The sequence below is a fragment of the Cryptomeria japonica genome, chromosome 10 (genome assembly GCF_030272615.1).
Source record: "Cryptomeria japonica chromosome 10, Sugi_1.0, whole genome shotgun sequence".
Classification (NCBI taxonomy): Eukaryota; Viridiplantae; Streptophyta; class Pinopsida; order Cupressales; family Cupressaceae; genus Cryptomeria; species Cryptomeria japonica.
Genome location: NC_081414.1, coordinates 701,727,425 through 701,739,106, shown reverse-complemented (window position 1 = coordinate 701,739,106; position 11,682 = coordinate 701,727,425). Strand labels below are relative to the sequence as shown.

Below are 11,682 nucleotides of genomic sequence, written 5' to 3'. Positions count from 1 at the left end.
CTGCATGCTCAATAATTTCATATGTGTTGAAAGAAAACTCCAGTTTCCTCTTTATGCATTGACATGTATTTAATAATAAAGTTTTGGTTCCATATTATGCAATTGACTAATATAGATTAAAAAAATTAATTGACAAATTTGTTGACGTCCAAATGCACATCAACTTAAATGACTTTGATTTTTATTGACTAAAGTTTTTACATTAATTTTTACAAAAATTATATAAAAAATTAATTTAAAATCATTAAAAAAATTTACTTTAAAAATTTTACAATTCAAAATACATAAACTATAAAAATATCATTTTTAAAATGAATTATATTGTTTAATATATAATAACATACAAACAAATTAAATATATATTTTTTAAAATACCAAAAAATTCTTTTTTTTTTTTCCTACAAAATGAATTCCTAAATAGTTTAGCCTACTTTTACTTTTCATTTTCCTTTAATCATTCATGAAGTTAGAATTAAGCATGTTACTTTTTTGGCCACTTAAATAATGCACTTTGATTTATTCTTTAACTTTTAAAATTCCACATGCCAAAAAAATATGTGGAGCATAATATCATTTACCTCTCTTTATATTATGGATGACGATTTTTTTTTAAGTGGTTGTAATAGACATGCTCCGTATCCCAAAATAAAAAAATTATTGCTTTTAAAATATTTTTATAAAATTATTGATAATTTTGAATTATATTCATTTAATTGTTTATCATACATGAAATTTATTCAGATATTAAATTATTTTATAATTATTTAAATGTGTAATATATATTAAGAGAATAATTCATAAAATGTTTAATATTTATCTAGAATTAAAATGTACATCATATTATAAAAATAATGAATGTCTAATATGGGGCAATATGTCAATTATTCTGATTTGTATATTGTTAGTGTTTGAGCTACTCAAAGAAATTGTTGATACGTGTTTGATTGTATTGATACAATTGCAATTGTATGTGGAGATGCATTTACAAATGACATTCTAAAGTAACTAGAATACCTATCTTAGAAGAAACTATAAAAGTTGCACTTATTATTTTAAGATCTTCTCTATATTCATTTACTAATATTGTAGGGGTTAGCATGTTGAATCTTTAATATATTTATTGATGCAAATCATAAACTCTATATTAAATTGAGTTTCAATTAAAGTGGGAACAATATTAATTATCATATACATCTAAAAGATAATTAGATATAACAATGTTTCATATTAAGTTCATCATAATTAATATCTCTCACTAAGAATGTATGTAATACTTGGTTTCAATTTATAAGATAAAATGAATGTAATACTTGATTTCAATTTATAGGATAAATTGAAGAAAACCTAATAATGTTTGCCTCATTTACTCCATAAATTGAATAAAGATTATTTGTCAAAATATATATTTAGCAGGGTATAGATAGATTTGGCTTTGATTTTAGGGAGGGTGGAGCCATCCTTCCATAGGAATGAGAGGTATCAACAAACTGTGGTATGTTAACCATACCCCCCACACTTGGTAGAAAACCTTTGAGAAGCTCTGGCGATCCCCCATTCCCCCTAAAATTCAATGCTTCAGATGGCAACTCATTTTAGACAGACTACCCGTTAGGAATAAATCTGTTGAGTATGATCGATGCTTTGTTTGCAGAAAACCTAAGACCGCGCGTCACATATTCTTTGATTGCCCCGTTGCTAGAGAAATTTGGCTTCTGTTTGGAATATCTATTGCAGAATCTGTTTTTACTCTTGATATTGTTACTGGTTTTATTCATGGATTGCGGAAGGATACTAATCTTGTTTGGCAAATCTTATCTTCTTACATTCTCTAGTTTATTTGGAAAATTAGAAATGAGGAGAAGTTCCAAGGCATTACAAGGGAACGTACTGAGTTTTTCAAAAAACTCACACATTACAAAATTGTTGTGCAGGTTTGTTTTGTGATGAACCTCGAGAGAAACAAGCTACAGTGATTCCTGAAAGATGGCAGAGCAACCATGTTTGTTCATGAGATGCAAAACGGGTACGAATGGGCTAGAATCGCAGAGAACCAAACCTCGTTTGACAAAGCAGTGAAGAAGCTGGTAAAGGATCTACAGGACAACAGGCCTCCCCCCTTCAACAGGATTGAGATGTGCTCCCAGATCCTAGCAAGAAAGGTGGTGGTCTGGATGGAAGAAGAACAAGGCTGGACTACGTGGCTGGAGGATCGGGATGAGATCCTCCAATACTAAACTATTTTGCTATGTCCCCTCTTTTTTGCTAGAGCGATTATTGTATATAATCCTTTCTCTGGTTCTTTAGTTTGGCGGCGGTGGCCCTACCTCCCGCTCACTAGTTTTGTATAAACTCTACGTCTAAATTTTCTTTAGACTCTCGATATTTAATACAAAAATATATATATATATATTTAAAAATTATTTCAATAAAAAAATCTAATAACAAGTAGAAAGACACCTACAAATTTATTATAGTAAATATTAGTTATATTGAAGAACAAAGGTAGAACGTGAACATACATAATCCTCATAGAGAAAAATATAGAAATATTCAAATGCAAGCCAAGATTAGAGAACGGGAAAAAGGTCCACCAAAATCAATAAATCGTCCATTAAATGCTATCAAATGAGCTTGAATCACCATTTACTAGCGGCTAAAGTCACTAGTTTAACGTTTCCATTTCAAGACTTGTGCACTTTTCATATCAGGCAGTGGCCATGGGAGATACCCAGCCACACAGTAAAATCTAAACCTTTGAAAAGCTTGTATCCCTTCCATTGACACATCATATCTCTCTAATGCAAATTTCAATTTCCCCCAACTTTCTAAATTCAATTTCTTTTCCTGGGCGTTGTTCTCAATCCACCAGATCTGTCGTTGGTTGACTATCGAATCCAGCTGCTCTTTCAGTTCTGCCAGCAGCGTCTCATTTCTATCCAATCGGTCTATCATTTCTTTTTTGAGGACATTTTCCTGGGACTCTGTCACTTCACTCGTCTGATCTACAGAAACTTCCGATTTGGAGGGTTCCAAGTTGCTGCTTTCAGGAATCTCTTTGTTCGTAGAAACTCTATTCTCTTCCTTTTCTCCTTCCAAATTTTGTGGCACTGTATCTTTCTTTACAGAACTCTCTGGGGCTTCAGCTGTATCTCTTTTTTTCTCATTTTTATCATCTGCAATACTGAAGCTTTCATTTTTAATAAAATGATCCACAATCATCCGTAGTGAAGATTTATCTTCTTCGAGATCGCGAAGCCTGTCCCAGTTCTGCAAAAATATAGTGCTAACATAGATTATTCTAAGGAAATTTACTTACGTATACACACAGTGAGACACAAAATATATATAATTGTATAATAAAGAGGATAGATGTACACACCTGTATAATGATATTTATATTTTCCTCCCACTCCCAACATATAAATATCCATGTAATCAACTGAACCTGCCACCCATCCAAATCCCTGGCTTCATTGTTTATCAAAATGATGTTCCACACCAATCGATGATAGTTCAACAGACACTTCCACTCTCGAGGCAATTTTCGGTTATCTGTAGCCATTTCTCGAAAATAATCAAACGCATTTTGCTCCCCTTTACTGTATGACATGAAAAGCATCTGCCTTATAGGAATTAAGTCGTTCAAACGCTGGTCACCTGAAACGAACATATTAAATATCCATCTCATAGTATAAATTTTAGCTGAAGAAAGAATAGCTTTAACTGAACAAAATTAGCATTTGGATTATTAGCAAGAGATTTAATATATAGTCTGGTTATCACCTCCAGCTTCATTTACGTCTTCGGGATCTTCTGTCCAATGATTCGTTTGAACGCGACTGGTTTTAAAAAGATTGATGCACTGGATTCCTGCTGCAACCTTCACTATTCTTTGCCGTAAGGTTTGAAAGGGACCGGTTTGTCGTGAGCTACTAGCATCTACCAATACAACGTAAAGCCATTGTTAGTAGTGGACAAAATTGAAATCATTTTTTAAATGTCCGGAATATTGCTTGATTCCTTAACATATTTGTCCTGAAACTAAATATTTATTTGAACCACAAAATTGGCATGTATTCTAGAGACTAAAATTAGAACTATAATTCAGTATTAATATTAAAGCATTGTGATAATTACTTGTTTCAGTTGAATGTCCCCCCACACTTATGGCTAAATGATTTGTATCATCTTTCTGTGATCCTGGTACAGGTTGTCTTGTGTCTGCTGAAGCACTAGCTTCTATCAATAAAAAGTAGTGTCTATCAAATACTCCAGTTAAAAGTAGAATTGAAACCTTCTTTCAATTTCATTTTTATTTCATACCCAAACGTAACTCTTACCTGGAATCACTGAGCCAAGCAATTGTTCAAAATCACGATCCGATTCATCTAGAATTCCAAGTTGAGTAAATAAAGCTTTATAATAAGCTTCATGTATTTCTTGTATGGAATCATCTTCCACATATGTTTCTGATTCTGAGTGACCTTCCTTATTTTCTTCTTGGAACACTCCCAAGTGTCGATGTAAAAACTTTTTTGATTCGATTTGACTGGGGTCAGGTAGGTCTAGTGTAAGTTGTATTATCTTTTGTAAATACTTATCTGCCAACTGCCTACTATTTTTCAAGGATTTATCTCCATGCTTCTTCATTATGGCCCGTTGGATCAAGGCCTTATCCATTCCTAGAACGACACTGATTTGGCAGACAGCTAATACAAGATTAATAGCCGATAAAACCTGTATGTCACAGAAAACTGTTTTAGCACAATTCAAGTTGCATAGACAGTATAATGTTAGTATTAAAAATAATTTACTAGTAAAATTACCTGAAGAATGACAGATTCTTGACACCTGTCAATATCATCAACAAATACAATAGTTCTTAGATTAGCACTTGGTATTGGACTGGCCAATATCTCTCCACTGTATTTTGACGATAGCATTGATATACAAGATCCTGTTATGAAACGCCAAATGTAGCAAGCAACAGTGCACAAGAAATACGGTCTTTTGCGAATTTCTTCTTTCAAGAAAGTGATATCAGATATTACCCGTTCTTGATAGCCAAGCTTTTCAGTATGGTCTGGAAGTTTCATATAATTTATTAACTGAACACTCACAGGATTTACAGTGCTCATCACTTTCCTTACCAGAGTCCATACCATAACGACAACAGTTAGAGGCAAAGATGCATATTTTAGCTCTACTGATTCTTTGATCTTGTACTTATCCAGCAGAAGCCATACAATCCAGGTAAATGAGACTGCTAATAGAACGACAAGGAGACATGGAAAAAGAATTTCAATCCAGATAGCCTGTTTCTGCTTTCTCCAAGTATTTCTCAAACATGTGCCCAACAATTGAGCATTTGTCATTATTCCTTCCATTTCTTTTGTTATTTCCACTGCCATTCCTGCCAATGCTTCTGATTCATTTCTGTATTTCCATGCATTGTATCGGATAGTTAAAATAGCAGGCACACTTCCCTCTATTAGAGAATCAGCTTTCGACTGTGATTGCTGATCTTTTGCTCTGAACTGAGATTACAAACATAGGAAACTATGAGACGGAAAAACCAGGTCTAGTTTAAGATTGATATTTAATTTTTTTAATTAATTTTTATAAACAACGTAACAAAATAAGGAAACTGATGACACAGTCAACTACAGTAAATCTAAGAGAGTTACCATGTAACTGCTATCCATAGCAGCTAGCGATTTAAATATGTGATGATGTTCAGCCTCGTACTTGTTTAAAAACTTAGAAAGTGAGTCTCCTTTCTACTCAATATTTAACATTGAGTTAGTACATAGTTGAAACGAAAAAGTTACATTCTGTTCTAAATTAAAAAAAATTACCTTTTCTTCGGTGGGATTTTTCTTATTTGTTACATTCATCCAATATTTACTGATCTTATGCTTGAAAGCCAAAAATAATTTTTTTTGGAATTTTTTCTCTTGTGGAGTAAGTCCACAGTTGCCTTGATTTCTTGGTATTTCTTTTCACCCTTTTCTGATAGTTCCAAAACTTGAATGCCCGGAAGACTGGAACTTGTTGTTTCAGATGGCAGTAGTGCTAGTTGTGCAGCTGTCTTCAACAAAATGCCCTCTGTCTGTATTGAACGAAAATGAACTACACTTTAGTCTCAGCATATAAAAGCTCTGCCCAAGTGGATGAAGAAAGTGTGGATTAAATTTTACCTGTATCATCAGGCTTGATTTTCCCATACCCCAGCTACCAGAGATACCCACCGTAATAGGAGGTTTTAAATAAGGGTTCAAGAGCAATGCGGCAAGTCCGTACGCAAAGTCACTTCTTCCTGTAAAATTAGGAATAACTGTTTAGATAAGCTCAAAACTATTTAGCATTGGTTTCACTTTATCAAAGAAAATGGATTTTATTTTACCCAGATTGTCAGATGTAGCTGGTTGATCATTTCCTTGTTCTGCAATGATTTGAATTTGCTTGCAAACTGCAGAGAAGTAAGCGTATAAGAATAATGAAATATCTGGTGTCAAGATAATTACTTAAGCCATAAAATGTTACAAAGTTTATTGGAATACCTGTGTCAACATTATGTCTCTCTTTTTGATTTAAACTGTTTTTCCATTCTTGATCCCTGATATCACCAACTTGAGCACCTCTAGTAAGTAATTCTTTGGTCATAGCAATATCACCTAAGCATGCTGCTATCCTTAACAAATTGTTTTTCTTCCCTTCTGTATCTAACTTTTCATTGATATATCTCTTTTTTGCAAGAAGAAACTTCTTTAGTGGAGAGTTGTCGCTTAGCTGTTGGTCTGCAGTGCCTAACCCTGCAGCGGAGGCCCACAGTAAAAGCAATTTCTTTTCATCGGATCCACACTTCTTTAACACTAATTCAGCAACTGCTATTGCTCGTGCTTCGGCTTCTTTTGCTCGGTCTTTGGCTTCTTTTGTTTGGTCTTTGGCTTCTTTTGCTCGGTCTTCGGCTTCTTTCTGAACAGCACAATGAAGTGCCGTTCGCCCGTCACTGTCTCTTTCCAGAAGTGGGTGGGCTCCATGATGCAACAGAACTGTAACCGTATCCACGTGTCCCCCTTTAGCGGCTTTATGAAGCGCCGTTTGTCCAAGTATGTCTGGTGTCCTCAGATATCTTACTTTAGCCTCCCTTGACCTCTCGATAAGGAAATCCGCTATAAACATTTTGCCCGCTGAAGCGGCCACGTGTAGCAGGGTCTGATTGGTATGGTCGATTGTGCTTTGTACTTCTCCATCCCAAAATTTGAGTAGCGCCATAATGACATCAGGATTATCGTGGTGGCTTTTATCAACAACTTCATAGATAAGGCATCGCCCATTTGCATCTTTGACATTTAGGATATCTCTATAATAAAAACAAAAGTACTGACAGAGTAATTTGTGTCCTTTGATAGCTGCGACATGGAGAGCCGTTTCACCGCAATTATCTTTTCGCTGCACCCAGATTTTCTTCTCTTCTTCGCTTGTGCATTTGGTGAGCATTAATTTAGATAACTGAAGTGCTTTACTACCATCTTCAAGCATAGAAGCGTAGTGCAAAGCTGTTCGGCATCTCCCATCCCAAGAAAACTCACGCAGAAGAACGGCAGAGTCCGCCTTATCAAAATAAGACAATAGTGATTGTTTATATACCGACAATAGCTTCACCAATAGTTTTATGTTTTTTTTCTTAGCGGCCAGATCCAGAGGGCTCATCCCATCATTGTCTTTCCAAGTAACCATTTCATCAAAGTCTTTCCAAGTAACCATTTCATCATTGTCTTTCACTGTATCGCTCTTGCCTCTCCCAGTCATCACATTCACAATGTCTTCTTTTTCATACTCCACTGCATAGTGGAGGGGGACGCGGCCTATCTTGTCCGGAACACCCGGGTTTCCCCCGTATTTAAGAATCATTTCAACAATGCTTGCGTCAGCATGACAACACGCCAAATGAAGAGCAGTCCATCCTTCGTCATCTCCGGCATTGGCAAACTGTTCTTCTGAATCACATTTGTCGAAAATACTTATCACAATTTCTTTCTTACCATTCTTCACTGCATAGTGGAGGGGGAGGCGACCTCCCTTGTCCCGAACATCAAGTTTTCCTCCATATTGAAGAATCATTTCAACAATGCTTACGTCAGCATAACGACACGCCCAATGAAGAGCAGTCCATCCTCCATCATCACTAACATTGGCCAAGTATTCTTTTAATTCACAATTGTCAAAAAGACTTCTCAAATTTTCTTTTTCATTATCCCTTATTTTATGACGTGAATCATCAACCAAGTATGAATCAAGGCTCGCTTGTGGCTGGACGCCCCACTCTAATAGCTTGCTCACCAAAAAACTGTTATCCCCCCGCTTTGCATAGATCAATATCTTGTTGAGAATGTGGTAATTTCCAGTTTCGTCGCAGTAGGAAGAGGATGTATTTTCCAGCATATCTTTGAAATGTTGCCGATCATCACCCACTGCAACCTTGCATGCCTGTCTAAGAATCCTATCCAACACATTGCCTTCGTAATCAAGGAGGTAGTAGAGTATGGCAGTAGACACAAAAAAATTCCCGCGGCTTCCCGCCTGATGCTCTTCACTCTTCAAGTCTTCCATCAGTAAAGAAAAACTCGTACATTGGATGGTTAGCAGAATACGGGAGGAGATGAAGTGCCAAAAAAAATTCCAGATGGCATCTAACGTGTCCCTTTGAGAGACAAAATTCCCGATGTCATCTGGATCCGTTTCAGAGAAAAAATCTGATGTGTCCATCTTTGAGAAAAAATCTGATGTGTCCATCTGAGAGAAAAAATCTGATGTGTCCATTTGAGAGACAAAATCTGACGTGTCCCTTTGAGAGAAAAAATCTGATGTGTCCATCTGAGAGAAAAAATCTGATGTGTCCATTTGAGACGTGTCCCTTTGAGAGACAAAATCTGACGTGTCCCTTTGAGAGACAAAATCCTCAAACCAATTCGCTTCTAAACATCGAGATATAATAGTGTTTTTGGTATAGTAATCTATCTGTTGTAGAAAGGCTTTCCTTGGCAGGATCTTCTGACTCTCCGGTCTTAACTTGTCCCAACAGGACTTTCCCAAGCTAACCATCACTTCTCGAACTAAATCTACAGAAGGTATTCTCTCCGCCGCTATCTGAGCAGCAATTCCCTCTTCGCCAAGTACGCTGCTCAAATGACATATCATTCTGTTCATCTGTACAAATCTGGCTGTATTACCAAAAGGTATTTTGCCTTCTCTCACATCACTTAGGTCTAAAGGATCTCTCTTTTCCCAAGAGTTGAGCAGCCAATACAGAACTTCGTAATTCCAGTCATGTGCACACAGAAGTAATGCAACTTCTCTTCCTATGTCAGTGAGTGTAACACCTGCGTATATGCTCCTCCTGAGATCATGTGAATCACCTGAAAAACATTTTGTAACACGAGTTGAGGGCAAAAGAGGCTAGCAATATAATTTATGCTCACTAATTGTTTCAATGCGAGTTGAAATTATGGTAAGAGAATGTACCTTGGATCTGTATAACAAGCATGTGTCCCAAAAAAATTCTGAAGTCATCTCCAATCTGGAAGTCATAACGTGGGCCGATTATCCAGCCGTCAAGAAGACGAGCTCTTTCCCATTCACAATCCCATTCTTGTTGCTTTATCATTTCAAGGTTGTCTCTTGCTTCCTGAACAGTTGCTAAACGCCAGCCTGGAGGAGTAGTGTAACTCCTCTCAACAAGCTTCATTATACAAGATGGCACGGCCTCTATTTCCGAAGTCATTGCGACCTTGGGCTTATAATGTTGAGCTCTCACTGCTTTCGTAGTGGAATGTAAAACTCAAAGCTTAGCAAACAATTGTTTTCCCACACCAGCTATAAAATTCGCAAAACAAAAATTTTAAAGTACTGTAATTAGATTTTATGGAGTATCTTGCTTCATACAATTAATTATACAAAAGTATAATATACTTCATCAAATTTTAAATAGCATAATCAAATTAACACTTTTAATTATATAAAAGTTAGAATTTAAAATATATATAATAAAAGGTTTCTTTATATTTTAATTAGAATTTTAATTTAGCATTTAATACTAAATTTATTATACTAGTATCAATATTTTGAATATATTCATATTAATTTATTCCATAATTTACTATAATTTACTATAAATTATTATTATAATATTACTTATTATTATATTTTAAAATTTCATTATTTATTATATATATATTTTATTATTTATTAAATTATATAATAAATAACTTTTTCACTTACTTTTTCCTTTTTATTTCATAAGGAAAAGCTACTTTATAATCTCTCCATGTCAAAATTCATATGAGATGAACCCCAAGTCCTTACTATTTTCTCTATTTTATAAATTTTTTTATTTTTTTTGTCAATTACTATCTTTTAGCTTAAAGTCAAAGATATTTGCACATTTATATTAGGAATGTCATTAATAATAAAATAATTTATAGTATAGGTGCTTCAGGAATGGTATGTTTTGACATTTCATTCATATATTTATCTACCATATGCAAAGTAGTAAATTTTATATATCTGTAACCTATAATTTTATTTACAAAGCACATTAAATCTACTTACTTATATTATGTATTAAAATATATTTAAAATATCTAAAATTTTACTTACCTCTTTAACTTCTACTTCATTCTAAAATTTTACTTACTAGTTATAAGAGAAGCATTCTATAGGTGGCATCAAGAACTTCCATGATAGAATCATATTTAAAAAATATTTAGATTCATAATTTATTTCTAAATTATTTTTATAATAGATTGTAAGTAAATATAATAGATAGACAAAATTTGTGCATCTATTATGTGATAGAGATAGACAAAATTGATTAATAGTTAACCTCCAAGTGAATGGTAATTGAGAGGACAAAATAAATATTTTTTTTTAACTTTTCATGCATTTTAAGTGTCACAAACATGTCAAATTTAATGCTTCTAGTTTTTATTAACACATATTCGTACCAACATGTCAAATTTAATGCTTCTAGTTTTTATTAACACATTTGTGCATCCATTATGTGATTTTAAGGGGTATTAACTCATGTTAGCATGCTCACACCAATACAATATACCCCTTCTTACCATTGTGTTTACACCTTTCGAACTAATGATAACAATTTTGACAAATGTAATGTTTAATTTTAGTTCATAAATTATTAGCGATAATTATAATAAGAAATTAAGAATAATAATTTAATATTTGAAAATTTTTATTATTTAATTTAATTTTAGTCAAATATTAGGTAAATAATAACATAATTTATATATTAAGATTATATTGTGTCCTTAATCTTCAAGTACACCTGGGTTATGAGTAGTTGGGTTGTGAGTAGTACACCTAATAACATAATTTACCTAGTCAAATATTAGGTAAATAATAACATAATTTATATATTAAGATTATATTGTGTCCTTAAGCTTAAAGTACACCTGGGTTATGAGTAGTTGGGTTGTGGCTACCTTAACTCTTAATTATATCATATTATCATTATCATATTATTATTTAGCTATTTAGGTTTGCCTAGGGCTTATATCTATTATCTAAATTTAGTGTGAGTGATATATTAGTAGTAAATAAGGTATGTATAAAGAGATAGTGATTCTTATTTGACCATTAGATTGCAAATTATGTCCT

General features: G+C 33.8%; 2 protein-coding genes across 2 annotated transcripts; both read right to left on the bottom strand.

Moving 5' to 3' along the window:
- Positions 1–2,562: 2,562 nt before the first annotated feature.
- Positions 2,563–6,475, bottom strand: LOC131078207 (uncharacterized). The gene is made up of 10 exons (XM_058015868.2): positions 6,407–6,475; positions 6,201–6,319; positions 5,859–6,112; positions 5,688–5,780; positions 4,827–5,537; positions 4,341–4,737; positions 4,138–4,239; positions 3,784–3,939; positions 3,380–3,657; positions 2,563–3,267 (listed from the first exon to the last, which is right to left on the bottom strand). The coding sequence occupies exons 3-10, from the start codon at positions 5,895–5,897 to the stop codon at positions 2,668–2,670; spliced, it is 2,376 nt and encodes a 791-aa protein (XP_057871851.2). The 5' UTR covers positions 5,898–6,112; positions 6,201–6,319; positions 6,407–6,475; the 3' UTR covers positions 2,563–2,667.
- LOC131859143 (uncharacterized) lies at positions 6,060–9,828 on the bottom strand. The gene is made up of 5 exons (XM_059212698.1): positions 9,529–9,828; positions 6,564–9,422; positions 6,407–6,472; positions 6,230–6,319; positions 6,060–6,112 (listed from the first exon to the last, which is right to left on the bottom strand). The coding sequence occupies exons 1-5, from the start codon at positions 9,785–9,787 to the stop codon at positions 6,060–6,062; spliced, it is 3,327 nt and encodes a 1,108-aa protein (XP_059068681.1). The 5' UTR covers positions 9,788–9,828.
- Positions 9,829–11,682: the final 1,854 nt, after the last annotated feature.